The sequence below is a fragment of the Scomber scombrus genome, chromosome 9 (assembly GCF_963691925.1).
Source record: "Scomber scombrus chromosome 9, fScoSco1.1, whole genome shotgun sequence".
NCBI lineage: Eukaryota > Metazoa > Chordata > Actinopteri > Scombriformes > Scombridae > Scomber > Scomber scombrus.
Genome location: NC_084978.1, coordinates 7,190,319 through 7,205,695, shown reverse-complemented (window position 1 = coordinate 7,205,695; position 15,377 = coordinate 7,190,319). Strand labels below are relative to the sequence as shown.

The following is a 15,377-nucleotide window of genomic DNA, read 5'->3' as shown; positions in this document are numbered from 1 at the left end:
TTTAAGGCGACTTAAAATGCGCTTTGCCTGTGCACTGCTTATTGGAACAGTGAGATAGATCCGATATAATTTTTCGAGGTTAGGATCGAGGGGCCGCTCGTATCCCCCCTGCAACATAATGCAGTGACCCAGTCTGACGTTACACTCTGTGCTACCTGCCGCTACGAGGGAAGGCAGCCGCGGTCAACCACGTCCCGAACCTCCCTATGACCAGCCGCCCCTGATTTAAACCAAAAAAATAAAAATAAAAAAACCTCGGCAGTATGGTGATGCCGCAGGATTTCACCACAAGAGGGCCCATGGGTTTACAAAACCCACCAACCCTACGTCATCTACGCCCATGGTTGATTGTGTTGTTTCACTGTTTATTTAATGAAGTCAGTCTGCTCCAAATTTACACTTACAAAATTAAAAACATGTAAAAATATTCACAGAGAATAAGTGTCTCACAGTCTTTACCTAAAGGCTTTATTTGCTTCACGAGCCCTTGGCTTTACTGCTTCAGTTTAACAACAGGGGGAAATCTGAAGAATATGTTGTACAAAATAAGTATCTTTTGTACTTTCTGATATCGCTCTCCAGAAAATGTGTCAGTTGTTTGATAGAAAGGCAAAAGTTTAAAATGTGACAGACCTGTTGAAATACTTTGTTTATCAGTTTCTATTAGATAGATGTATGACAGAAATGACTTTACTCCTGGTAAAAATGTTGAGCACTGAACCATAAATGTAAACCTTCAGAGCAAGGAACAACCAAAGCATACAAAGGGTTACTCTCTCTTCCTCACATAGGAAGCTTTTACGAATCCATCCATGTTGATTTAATAGGAAGAATACAAATGCAGGTATAGATTAAATTCCTTGTGCATTTCTCCTTTAATTCCCCCGAGGCAGCAGGTTTTTTTTTTATTTTTATTATTATCTTAGTCACTCTTATTGTATTGTAATGACAGCAGAAGACAATAAGCTGTTATCAACTGCCATTTCCCTCACCATTTTCACTCACAACCAGGAAGATTGACTGTTTATTGAGCTAAGCTTGGTCTTAAAGAGCATGGCATTATCAGAACAGATGATTGCATGCTAAACATCCTCAGCTGAGTCTTCCTTTTACTCTAGATGGATGTTTATAGCATCCATTAATTTGGTAATGTAGCTTTTATGTGCTGCTATAATGAATGCACAATTACTCTTCAGTTACTTCACTGTGCATTTCTTAGCAAAGTAGTGCATGATAAAAATTGATGGATCTGTCTTATTGAAAACCTTCTTTCACACATTTACACATATACAGCACAATGACATAAAATGTGTATTTAGCCATGTTGTTACAGGGTTTAGATACTGTAATTACACATTTGATTATTTTATCTCGGCAGATATCAAGGAGCGGTTCACCAGCTACGTTCTCCTGCTCATCGTTTGTCTCAGGAATATGGAGCAGTTCTCATGGAACCTGGGTAATTATCTGTCAGGGATCTAGTAAGAAGCATATATTAAACTTTAAAGTTTAAAATACTTCCACTCCAGCACAAGGGTCGGTTGTAGTCATGGTTTCAGTCTTAGCAGCTCCTTTCCTTATATTTTTTGTTGAACCACTGCAACACCATGGGGATCTTTCAACTGCCGACAGAGCAGAGTGAGGGATGAGAGCTGGGCGTTTCTGTTTGACAGCTCTCTGAAAACAGTCAGCTCCTCCTGCCACTCTCCAAACCAGACTCACCATGACAGACATGGCCTGTCAACACCAATCATAGCTGATGCACTAATATAATGAAAGCCACAACCTTCTTTTGCTCAAGAGGCACAAGAATCTCAACTCCTCTGTAATTCACTTATCCTGCATTGCTGCATTAGTGGTGCCTGCTCTGCTTTGTTTACAATATGCGGTAAAACCAAATCAACGTCTCTCTGCTAATTACCTACTTAACACCTCCATCACATCCATTTTAACTGTTAAAATGAGAAGTGTGTAATGAGAGCCAAAGCTGCTATGTACATTAAATATTGGTAATGTTTGCAAATATACTAACCTTCAGAAAAGGTTTGTTCTTTTAAAAGGGACCTATTATTTCTTTCCTTATTTTCAGTCATATATATAATGTTACAGTGTCAGATGTTTATATTAAACATGGCCAAAGTGTCACATAATGAGGAAAATAATGTAAGTGCTTGTTATTTAGTCATTTAAAAGCTTTTAATATGAAGTGGCAAAAGCAGGAAATGTTGGATTTTCATCAGCAGTAACTTTGGCCATTCTGAAGAGAGTGGGCTCATCGTGAGGGGGGGTAAATACATTGGTATTGGAAATGAATTGTTAGTTGTACATGAGATGTAAAGGTTGCAGTGGGGCAATAGTTGGGGTCACAGCTACAGCCCCACAATCCAGGAAACTTTCCCAGCATGAATTAAGTCTAAAACATTTTTATGTGTAACATTTAAACTTTCTTGTGTCATTTCTTCCCTCAGACCACCTGTGGGTGTTGTTCCCTGATGTCTTTATGGTCCTCACCTCTGAAGTTGCTGTTGACATCATTAAGCATGCATTCATCACTAAGTTCAACGACATCACTGCAGATGTAAGACCTAAATCTGATCATTACTCCTAAAACAGCCTCATCCACCAGCTAACGACTCGTCACACACAGCACATGTGTACTGTAACACTGTACTCTGTTGTCCACTGCCTTTCTTAAATGAGACTTGTTTGCTCCCAAACTACATTCTCCTTCTCGTCTCTGTCACAGGTGTACAGTGAATACAGAGCCAGTTTGGCCTTCGATCTTGTCAGCAGTCGACAGAAGAATGTAAGCGACTCTTTCTTCACACCGCCTGCTGTCATTTTACTTGCATAAACAACATTGAGCCTACGCAGCTAATCAATGCAGTTTTGTTGAATGCTGTAACCTGTGCTTGTCTGTCACTGTGTAGGCTTGTACTGACTACAGTGACTCAGTGGCTCGGAGGATGGGCTTCATCCCTCTGCCTTTGGCTGTTCTGGTAAGAAAGGCTGCCTTCTGTCGCTGTTCACGCACTAAATACCAATAATTGAGTCTTACTTCTTACAAAAGCTACAAAATGTGAAACTCTGTTATGCTTTTTTATGTTTTAACAGCTTATTCGAGTGGTGATGAGTTCAGTAAAGGTGCAGGGAGCACTGTCATACACATGTGTGTTCCTTTTTTATCTTGGGTAAGTATATTAAAATCATAGTGTTTGCTTTATTGTTATTGCATTATTTTATTGAAGATTGCCCTTTCCAGCATCTACAATTAAATGACCTTTTATGCCAAATAATACTGAACTTGACATTATTATTTTATATGCTGTATATATTTTAATCTGACTGGAAAAATGTGGTTCTGTAAGAGATTTAAAAGCTGAAATTGAAGTTGTTCATGCACAATAATCTGGTGCTCAGTATTTTGCAGTTCACTCCCTCTCCTTATTGAACTGTAGGATCATAGACGTCTGTATTACTATATTTTAATTTCTTTACATAGTATTCATTTTGTTACGGATCAGCGAATGTTTGCATTTCATTTTTTTTGTTCATAGTGTGTTGAGTATGCACAGATACTCACACACACACACACACACACACACACACTTATATACAGACAAGCTTGCACAGCCTCGGTCTCTTAAATGCACACTAACACATGCAGGCACCGTCATAAACACACATTCACAGACATGCACGGTTACATAAGCATTAACACTTTACCCTCACGTTCACCCTGCGATGAGCTGCTGATATCTGCACTCATTCTCATTTGCTGTATCCTATTGGGCTTGTACCATTGAAGAGTTTCCCTCAGGGTGAAGAATACAATGTTGTCATCTCTAGTGCCATCTCTGGCCTCCCCTACCCCCTTATTTAAAAATAGCTCTGGCCTGAACAGACCGATGTGCCTTGGCAAAGAATCAGCCATGCTCTCAGTCCGAAACACCCTGTCACAGCAAGCAGTGGTCCACAGACCTAAATGTGTCTGTCTCTGTCTGATCACAGTGTCAAGTTTAGGCCTTATAGCAAAGCCCAGAAACACAGAAGGATGATACACACGAATATCTTGGTGTCAGTGGTAAGATGTGAACAGTGGCGATTTAAACCAGATGCTAGAAGAGATTCATTATAGCTGAAGCCCAGCTCAAGACAGCACTGACTTAACTCTGCTACATCTCGGTGCAGAAAAACAGCAAAGGAGATTGGAACAGGCTGTTAATTTATGACTATAATCGTAATCCTCATTATTTTGCAATTTATTGTCATCACAATTTTCCAGACTCTACAGTATTTTTAACTTAGGGCAGAGTCCATCAACCAAATGAGCAAAAAGATGTATGAAATGTTTTAACGCTGTCAGCAAAGCAATATTTTGTGATGGATTGCACATATTTAAAGGAAAACCAACAAATAGAGTCAGATAAATGTGTAGCACTGCAGTGGAGCGCCTAACACTTTGTCACATCTTTATTGTTTTGTTTTTAAATTAGTTTCTACTCCAAGCAGTTTTTGAAAAAAGGGAAAGTCTAGGTCTAACTGCAGTGGTCTCTTCTCTCTGTAGGCTCGTTACACTGAAAGTGCTGAACAGTATCGTGCTGCTGGGAAAGTCATGTGTTTACGTGAAGAGGGCCAACATGGAGGACAAACTGTTTGAGAGACCCTCGACAGCTCCGTCATCGTCTACGAAGAGCCCCGGCAAAGCTGACCAGGCCACATGTCCGACACCTTCAGGTAAAGCACTCACAGACCAAGTTTCTATCAGTTTTAACCAAATAATACAACAGTCTACTCTGAGATAATGGTGAGAGAATTTGGATATATATTCTAAAAGTTCAAAGCATTTAAAACTTTTATTTATAGAGCTACTGCATTTTAAACAACGTACAAACAGTAATTCACATCATAATCCTATTTATCCGGTTTTGGTCAGAGCAGGTACCAAATAATGTGTTCATTACTGTAACAGGGACAAAATACCGTTGGGTCAGGTTTATCTGAAGAGAGGAACATGCAGGTTGGCCTATTTTTAAGGGGGAGTGTTCAAATCACTCTACATAATTATTAAAAAATCTCTGCTTGATCACACTTTGTCCCTCTCCCTAATTACACTGTGTGGAAATATCAGTGTTCCTACAGTGAAAGTTTATATTTCCAGGCTTTTATATACTGGAACTACATTTCCTATTTTACATTGTTTCTTTTTATTTAATAAGAAAACTAATATCCTGATTAAATAAGTCCATTGACATTGATGACTACTGTAGTTGCCATAAATACATACTATAATATAAATGTTTTAACCAATATTCCCAAATTAGTGATAATACATTGGACATTGATGTTTTATTGAGCATTGTTATCCTCATCATGAAAAAAGTCAGTGGTTTTTCAGGTGATCATGCAGATGACAGACAACTTAAAATTATTTTCAATTAGACACAAGCTTGTATTTATTAAACTTTAATTTTTGAAATGTTATAAGTTGTATATTATAAATGGCTACATGCTGTTTTGGAGATAGGATAAGTGTAGAGTGCGTCCCTGTGGTTCTCTAGAAGGATATCTTGTAAATGAGACATCCAGGGATTTAATCTTGCTTTTGAAAAATGATCCATGTTGCTCTCTCCTTCCTACTCACTCGCTGATCTTTCCTGTCTCTCTGCACTTTGACACACTGTAAATAAAACAAGGGCCATTCAATAACACATACATGAGCAGAATACTCATTAGTCTGTATTTCTTTCACAGAAAAGAAAGCAATGTTGTTTTATATCTTCAAGTAGAGGCTTTAATACTGATTTACAGTAAATACGAGCTAATTACTAATGTTTTCAAATGCTGTTTTTGTCCATTTCCTGCACTGTAGATTCCAAAGAGACACAAGGTTTACCAACTCACAACACCTAAGGGAAGAATAAGGCATTTAGCTTACACTTAAATTTAAATTTTTAGGCATTTAGCTGATACTTGTATCTACACAGATTTGTCAGCAGGTTGGAGCTCAGTTTCCAGCTTTAGGCAGGTGTCTAAATATCAGATCATGGCCTGTCAGATGTTAAGTTTGAGTCTTTCCAAAACACTTTAAACACATTTATGTTCCCCAAATCATTTTTTGCACACTGTTTTATGTTCTAAGTGGTAACTTACCAAAGTAAACATGTTTCTATTTGTTGATGAAGTGTTTCATCCATAAAATGTCAGGACAAATTGAAAATGCTCTTTATAAGCTCCCAGAGCTCAAGATAACATATTATTGCTTGTTTTGTCACGTCAACTGTCAAAACCCCCCTGAAAGATATTCACTTACAATTATATGAGACAGAAATGCAGCAAATCTTCACATTTCAAGAGCTGAAAATAACAAATGTGGCATTTTTGCTTGAAAAACTATCCAAATGATCTATCAGTGATCAAAGGAGTTGGAGATTCAATGTAATTCAACAGACTAATCTTTTCAGTTCAACCTGTGTGGATTTGGTCTATAATATAATATTTAAGTTGAAGCATTTTCATAGTCATACTGAACTTTTGATTGTAGCACTTTGATTAGGCCTTACACTTTAATTTGTCTAAACTAAATAATTATAATCAAGCCCATTAACTTTATACCAGCAGTAATTGAGATGATTTAAGCACAAACTTTATTGTTGATAGTTAGACAAGTCCATATTTTGTATTGATAGCTGAAGGTGTAAAGCAAGTTGGAGACTTTGAGTGACAGAAACTGTTGGGATGTTCCAGGTTTGTTTTTCTAGATAACTATTATTGATAATCAATTCATTGTTGTAAAAACACTGCTTTGCTACAGCTTCAGAACTGTGAGTATTTGCTGCTTGTCTGTCTTGTATGATAGTAACTTTAATATCTTTGGGTCTTTTCGTCAGACAATATAAAGATGCCACCTTGGGCTTCACAATATAGTGATGTAACTTTTTCATCATGAACATAAAACTGACATTTTAGGGACTAAACTGTGCAGTGATAGCGGTGTCTTAAAAATCGTCCTATATGTCACATTTAATGCATATCAACAGTAAAAAGACAACTTACTTTCACTTAAATGTATTTACATATGAATTCCTTCATTAAGATTCATGTTAACATTTTGACAAATTGTTCACGGACACACACACACACACACACAATCAGACACAGATTCGGAGGTGGCAGTATCTTCCTGTCATCCGCAGCCAAATCCCTGCAGATCTTTTCTCCCGTGTGTGCCACGGACCCGCCCGCTGAGCTGAGCCAAGAGCTTTAAAAATGACAAAGATCCTGATGGTGCATCATGTCATATCAAACATCAAAGCTACCAGTGCTTGAGTTTCAAATGAATCTGAAAGCAGCGGTAGCAGCTACAAGGCTTAAGGCGCCACACTTCAAAATACATAGTATAATAATAACCACTTTGAGGTTGTGGGAAATTAAAGTCTTTCCTTCTGCTTCCCACATATTCCGCTGCTGGGATTTGACCAGCGACCTCAGATGCCACACTAACTACTTTAGTCCGTGCCTCAAGCTTTACCTGCTTCTCAAGCGGATTCACTGCACAATTATGTTCTTCTGTATGTCTTTTTTCTTTAGAGTGATCTGGATTCACATAAAATTATATACACCATCTGTCTATACTGCATGTTTTTATCCGGAAGGCAGAAATGAGTAATGAGCGGTTTCACATCAGCCATTTGCTCAAGCGAAAGCCACATGGTGAAGTGAAAGAGAAATGATGTTGTTGATTCGGTCAGGTGGAACAGTGAAGTCAAACTATGTTTGTTCAGGGTCCAACGCATAGTCGACCGTGCCTCAGCCAACTCACAGCAAGAATATACAACTGTGATCACCTAATCTCAAACTGTGACCATCTCCACAGGCAAAAATATTCTGATCCCACCTTTAATATGTTCTAAGTCAAACCTTTAACCCTTACATACTGTTCAAATTCTGACTCATAATTCATCTCTACACCAATTCACATTCATAAATTCCCCATCAGTCATTCCTAAATGGAGGAAAGGCATTTAACACTATTTTATGGTCCAGGAGAACATTTTATAGAATATGATGAATACAACAAATGTTTGAATGCTGATTTTTGATATTTGTTTTTTAATAAACACATCAAATCTGAACATTTGCATATATAAAAAAATGTGTATCAACTTTTTTAGACTGGGGATCATCATATTAGGAATGGCTGGATCAAATAAATGTGTATAAGGTGTTTTTACAGCTCTCAAATGTAAAAAAAAAAGAAAAAAAAAAAAGGTCAAATTTGACTGTGAACAGTATGTAAGGGTTAAGTCAAAATACAGCTGAAACAAGGGATGAAATAAGGTGTGTGGGGATGGATTTATGTATTGACCATTAAAAAGCAGGTCAATGAATTCCTCACTAACTCAGCACTGAATTATTCAGACAGAAGTGAAGAAAACCCCATTTCTAATATTCTGTTGGCCTGCAATGATGCGGTCTATTCCTGTGACCGCTATCATGTCTATAAATTATTTTTTAATGCCTTACTCAAACACACATATACAGTATATATACACATAGTAGACTGCTGTAGTTCTGTACTGTAAAGTGTCAGTTCAGCTCTGTCTACAGTAAGAATTGGAGGTTTGTTGTAGCCAGTTAGCCCGGGGCTGGGTGGTGGTCCCTGTGGGCCGTCTTGTTAATATCCAATGCGGCTTTGCTCAATTCTCTCCAATATAATGAATTATTCTGTTTGGTAGATTTCTAATGTAACTACACTCTCAAAGTAAAAAAAAAAAAAAATAGCCTGTGCAGTGTTTTCTCTTCACATAATGCGATGGATTGTGATAAGATTTAACTGTGAAGATGCATACCTCATTTCGGCTTCCTTCCTTTTTTTATGGCGACATTTCATTCTTCTCCCTCTGAGCTCTTTTGAAACTGTTGGCTGCAGGTTTTTTCACTCGTAGAGCAAACAGGTTGAATCACTTCCTCTCTCTCAAGCCACAACAACTTTCCTCCTTTTGTTACAGGCTGAAGATTGTTGCTCAAAGTCAGCACATCACCCTCCTCCATACTGTATCATCTGTCTCTTCTTGCTCTAAATGATCTATTTTATTTGTTTTTCAAGCATCCTTGTATGTTAGACAGTAGTGATTCATTCCCAGTTTGAAAAGCAGATGAAACAGCTTTTAAAACAGCTACAACAGGCAGCAGTAGAATAACTCAAGTATGGAGAATGGGGGGAAAATAAAAATGCTCATACAAAAGAAGGATGACAACCGTGCAGAGGGTGATGGTTACTTTTATAATCTTCTAGCAAGAAGTTATATCCAATTTGCTGAAACAATACAATAATTTACTGAATAAATGATAGACATTACAGTCATACATCATAAAAATATGCCAAATGTTTGCTGGGTGCGGCTACCAAATATGGGGATTTGCTACTTGCAGTTATTGTAAATTGGATATCTTTGAATTTGAACTGTTGGTCGGAAGAAGAAGAAAAAACCGTAGGAACAAAACAAATGGATGGTCTTCTTTTATTGGGGCTATAGTTCTGATATTTTATGGACGAAACAATCAATCCAGTTGATTATGAATCATTAGTTGCTGCTCTAATTGTTAATTGTTTTTTCTTACTTTTATAATTTGACCATCATGCACACAGGTAACTATGTGAAAACCTGCTTGGCTATAAACCTGTTTCTGATTCAGATTCTATTTGAGTTTTATATTACAGTTCAACCCTAGAAAAGTCCACCGTGGCTGATAGAGAGGAGAGGAAAAAGACTGAACTGTCACTTCACAGAGCAAAGTTCTGCACTGAGACATCGCTGTGCTTCATATGAAAGTGCAAACAGAAGTGGAAATATTGATAGTGAAGAGAAGGAAGATGGCATTTAAGAGTTTCACAGTCACATTGTGTAGCTGCTTGTGGCGATGGTAACATAGTAGTAGTACCACGCTAATGCTAAAGTTTCATTCATCCATTTGTCATCGTTTCTGTCTGAGTTAAATTTAAGTTCACTGTTCTTTGCAGGTGAATCAAAGGTGGAGCAGATTCCTGTCACACCTTGCAGCACACCATCCTCTTCCTCTTCCTCCTTTGTGACCACTCAGCCGACCCCCAGGACTGACTTGTTTCCTCCGCCGCCCACTGAAGCCAGCCCTGATGCACCGGCTAGCCATCCTCCGATCCCACCGCCTGAAGATGAGCAACCTGCAACCTCGCTCCCCAAAGAAGAGGAGGCTGAGGCACACGGAGACTCAGAACTGAAGCACAGGACTCCTAAAAAGGACCTGCTGGAGATCGACCGTTTCACAATCTGTGGTAACCGCATCGACTGACCAGCGGGATGTAGCGATTAACCACTCAGGAAAGATGGAGAGCAAACGGCGCCTCAGCCTGGCTCTCCTGGCCAACAGCAGCAGAAAGCTGAGTATTTATTAAAGTCAGTGACAATACAGTAAGTTATTGTGAATGTGGACACACAGTGTCAGACGATCCTGCTGTTGTTGGTGCCTGAAGTCGACAAGTTTGACACACAAAACTTCAGCTGGCTAACAGCAGGAGAAAGAGAGTGTGACTGAGGTAGCCTAGTCGTCAGGATGAACTGACGTGTGTGCGAGAAATTGTGTGTGAGAAAGTGTGTGTGTGCGTGTGGAAGTGTTAGGATGATTCAGTATTTAGAGTGAACATGCAGGTGTGAGGGTGTGTGAGACAACGTATGTGTGAGCGTGACAGCACACAAGCACTTCCTGTCTGAGCAGCACTGGGACCAGAAGTCAGAAGTTTCTCAGTTCGCTCAGCAGCCAAAAAACAAACTTCCAGATTCTATTATAAGTAACACCTGAATAATTTTTTCACTGTACCAAATGTTTACTTTCTCCTCAAGAAAACGTCATTTCGAAAAGTTTTTTTTTTCTCTATTTTTTTTCTTTTTTTTTTTCTTAATGGGTGTCATCCAACATATCAACCCAATCAGACACTGGGGCTACTTCAGCAATTTAGCACAGAAATTTAGATCTGATATCAGTTTTAAAAAGTGTGACGTTCCTTCAAACACAGGACTTTAAGCCAGTGGTTCCCAACCTAAAGTCATGACCCTCAGAAAAAAAGTAATATCTAAAAATCTTTTTGCCCTTTTCCTGCTGAATTAACTGGATAATCTCTTTTTTTGGTCTCTAATGCAGAAAAACAAATGTAATCACTCTTCGGTTGAACAGGGAACAGCTGGTGAAGAAGTTGCAAAAATAAGGCGTCACGATCCAAAAAAGGTTGGGAAGCACTGCGATAGGAATCACACACTGTTAATATTACAATCTATGCATTGCTGCTTGCTCCATTAACTGGTGAATACAGAGTATACCTCAGCGGGATTAGATAAAAAAATTTAAGTGATGCATCTTCTTTTTTTTTTTTTCAACATGGTTTGACGGCGTTATGAATTCAACTGAGAACAGTGACTTTTTAAAAAATTAGAGCCTTAAGTAGAGCCTTTCGTTTACACAGCCAGCAGATGAAGCCATTGGCAGCCCACACTGAGCCCCGCAGCGACCGAAGGACCTTTCATTACAGAACCAGTCAGCGTACGTCATTAACAGAAGCTGCCGGTCAAAATGCTGGTAAATTCTGACCGCTGACTCTAAAATCTGCTGCTTCCATCAGCCGCTTATACACAGCCATACAACTTTCAGACGTCCACTTTAACAAACAGAGAAGAACATTTTGCTTTTTCGCTTGAAAGATGCAACAAAACACAGATAGACACTGGAGATAGTTTTTTTTTTTTTTGCTTGTGTAGGTTCCATTTTTCCATTATCTATGTCTCTATTTTAGCTAGAGACAAACAGTCATCAGAAATCCATCATTTAAAATGTCTGAGATATAAATTATAGCAAAACAGGGTCATCATCACTTTTACTAATATGATACAGCATCCTTCGTCGCTTACCAATATCGCTGGTACTTCATCTTTCATTACTTTTGATCTCATGAATATTTGCACTGATGGGCCGTGTTGTGTTAAATACACGACTGGTCATGTTTTCTCATCCGTCTTAGGACGATAGAAGCAATATTTCCACAACAAAATGCCTTCTTTTTTTTTTTGCATGTGAATTTTAAAACTTGTTTTTTGTCAACTGACTTTGTGAAGTTGTTTGTTATTGATTTTGCCTTTTTCTTTGATTGCAAAACAAAATCTATTAAATACAATATCTACCTTACATTATTATCACATATTTACCATTTAGGCTTTTATTTGTGACTCATGTATGTAATCGAGTGTAACATAAAATACAATATAATTTTCCTAAAATGATATCAGCTTTAAAATTAGAGTTCAGGCCATGAAGCTCCAGCAGTCATGCCCAATATTTACATAACAGAGCTCAAGTCACTTTAGTTAATCTGATCAAAATGTATTTAAATCAAATAATAATGGTATGATATGTAGTGCTTTGGCTTTATTAGAATAGTCGCAGCAATTTGAATAATTACAAAGATAGATACATGACTGATACAGAATATAATTATTAAGGTTATAAATGATCTATAGTCTCAAAACAAATTAATCTTAAATTTTAAAATGTACCTTCTAGAGCACTTGTCTAATCACTCCTACTTTATTTGGGACTTTAAAAGGTACTTTTCTGCCATGTTTAATGCACTCTATAACAAATGACATGATAATATATTTAAAGTTGCTTTGGTAAAAGCTGTCATAAAGTCATATTTTACATGCAGCAGTAGGAAGATGATGTATATAGTGTAAAAACATATCTGCAATTGTTTGATTCAGTTTTTGAGAAAAGGCTCTTTTTAATGTTCATTACCATTGTAATAAGGAAGAAAGTTCTATTTTTGGAGCTGCCAAGTTGTGATTTGATAATTTTTGTTTTTGCGCATGAAACTTGACTCGTGGTTTTGTGAAATGCTTCGTCTCCGCTGGCCTGAGCTCGGCCTCGCTGTGGTCCCTCTGGCTCATGGAGCATCTCCGCTGTCGGCTGGCTGAGCCTCGCTGCTTTATGTCTGCAGCGGAGATCCAGCTGTTTATAACTGAACCACAGCTGGACTCAGCTCAGCTAACGGAGACGAGGCAAAAGTGTTCTTATGCAAGCTGCGATGGTCTGGTACACTGCCTGCTTTGTCTCATCAGTTTGGTTCCTTATTTAATTCCTACCTTGATATTCTATGCTCCCTTTTGGATTAATAAAAGTTGGTTTCTCAAGTGTGTTGTTTTAATGTAAAAATATGAAAAATAATAATTATCTCTGGTTCTATTTTTACACTGAAGATATGTCACAAATGTGTTTGTTCTTTCATTGCAGTCTCTTCTCTCTGCGTAGGAGTTGGACTTATTTTTAAAATTCTCCAATTATTTTGGATAAATATTGAGCATTAGACTTCATGCTTTTCAAGTGCACTTAAATCAATTTGGGTCACGATGAGTCAACATTTTCTGCAGATGTGACTCAAGTTCCACAGAATCGGTCAGTTTAATTTATCACTCAGTACAGAAGTTTCCTTTTAAAGTGTGTTTCACAAGTCTAAACTGGAAAATAAGAATTGAATTTGATCACTTCCATTACTTTAAAGTCATATAAAAAATGTCTGTTATTACTGAGTTTAAGATCCATCAGCATATTTTTTTTACATATTAACTACCAAAACCCCCACAAAGTAGCTATATGCTGATTCAGATATGAAATTATGTTGAGACGTTTAAGATTAAATGTGCCAGATGACAAAATGTCATGTCATGTTCTTCCTGTGTGTGAATCTCGCTTTCATATGTAAAATGTACTTCAGCTTTCTCGTCAGCAAATAGATTTTGTGTATAAAAACAAGCAGCTCAGTTCTGGGTAAAGCTAGTCAGTGCCAAGAATGAACTTTCATTCTTAAGTTTGAAGCCAATGAGAACTCCTGGAAGTGCTGTGCAGGAAATCATAACAGCTGCTGACCTCTTCAACGGATCCATCTTCATGACAACTGAGCGAACCCCAATCCGCTGATCAAGACTATAAAATATGATTGAAAGCTCCAGAAAAAGCTTGAGTTGCTATAAAACTATATCTCTGCTGTTGAGTAGCACACCAAAACAAAGGATTACAACTCGACAGGATAACAGGAAGGAGCTTTCTTCTTGTTGTTTTACTGCTGTGTGTAAGCAAGAGGTTAACACCTTTCGATGACCTCACCTGTCCTGAGGTCGGGCCTCACAATATCTGTTCAGGAAGTAAGGTCAGTGAGTGTAAATCTGTGGCAGACATTATTAGAGAGCTAAGCTCCTTACACTGCTGAGGGCTGAAATGAGCTTCAGCTCTGTTGCGGCTAACAGGAAGTCATCTTAAGAGAGGCCTGCAGTAGTAGTAGTACTTGGAGAAAGTCCAGCGCATGAATCAGACTTTGAAAATGATAATGATGATAACTGTGAAAGTACTGAATTATTTTTAAAGCAAGATGAAGAAGAAAGGCCGAGAGCTTTAGTATTTTAATGTTTATTAATCTGTTTTTTTGGCAGAGTTTGTCTTCAACCATTCACCTGTTTTCTTCCTCTAGTGTTTCATAAGTGTCTGTGCCAAAAAGACTCCCATCTGTCCCCCTGCAGGTCTAATTGAGTGTGTGTCATCAGTGAAGAAAAGGTGCTCAGAATCAGTGATCAAAGCTTTCCAAACAGGAGTCCCCCAGTCTCCAGGATCCAGGGCCCCCCGAGCTCCAGAGAGAGGACAAGCATGTTATTGTGCACAGAGACAGAAGATCAGCCCACCTGACCACCGCTCCACCAATCGCACCATGTGGGCTGCACCTCAGGTATCCTCTGTCTGTCCTCTGGGTTGAAAAGGGGGTCAAAGGTCAAGAAGACAGTGCACCTGTTGACAGGAGAGATACAGTGTTAGCTGCGAGACACATTCATGAAAGTCATTCAAACGAATGAGAGACAGAGCAGCACAAGAATAACTGTCTTTTTCAAAAAGTAAATTGATTAAAAGCCTCCTATTTTCTTAGTTTTAAATTGTTGACGGCAAAATACAGAGCATAAAAACTTTGTAAATAAGGGTGATTTGTGTATGTGACTAACTTGAATATTGGTTTTACTACACTTACCTAGCATCCTGAATAAAAACTGAAGTAATCATTACATAAAAAATCCCATAATTCCCACTATATTCCACATTTTTATGACTATATTTTCATTAAAAAACAAAACCGCATTTGTTTTTCCCTTTATGACTTTATGTCTGCACATAAGTTACACAGTTTAATTCACATCGTTATATATTTTAACTGAATCCAAAGATATTTAATTTACCATCAGATAACAAATAGAACATCATCACATTTGAGAAGCTGCAACTAAGTTAATGTTTTGGTATCTCTGCTTGATAAT

The 15,377-nt window shown here is 38.0% G+C and overlaps 1 protein-coding gene across 1 annotated transcript in view; it reads left to right on the top strand.

Moving 5' to 3' along the window:
• The window catches only part of tapt1a (transmembrane anterior posterior transformation 1a), a 33,507-nt gene extending 20,296 nt beyond the window's left edge, over window positions 1–13,211 (top strand). Inside the window, exons 8-14 of the mRNA XM_062425390.1 lie at window positions 1,379–1,459; window positions 2,469–2,578; window positions 2,747–2,806; window positions 2,931–2,999; window positions 3,115–3,191; window positions 4,568–4,737; window positions 10,025–13,211. Coding sequence (XP_062281374.1) covers window positions 1,379–1,459; window positions 2,469–2,578; window positions 2,747–2,806; window positions 2,931–2,999; window positions 3,115–3,191; window positions 4,568–4,737; window positions 10,025–10,332 — 875 coding nt within the window. The 3' untranslated portion in view covers window positions 10,333–13,211. The remainder of the gene's footprint in view (window positions 1–1,378; window positions 1,460–2,468; window positions 2,579–2,746; window positions 2,807–2,930; window positions 3,000–3,114; window positions 3,192–4,567; window positions 4,738–10,024) is intronic.
• Window positions 13,212–15,377: the final 2,166 nt, after the last annotated feature.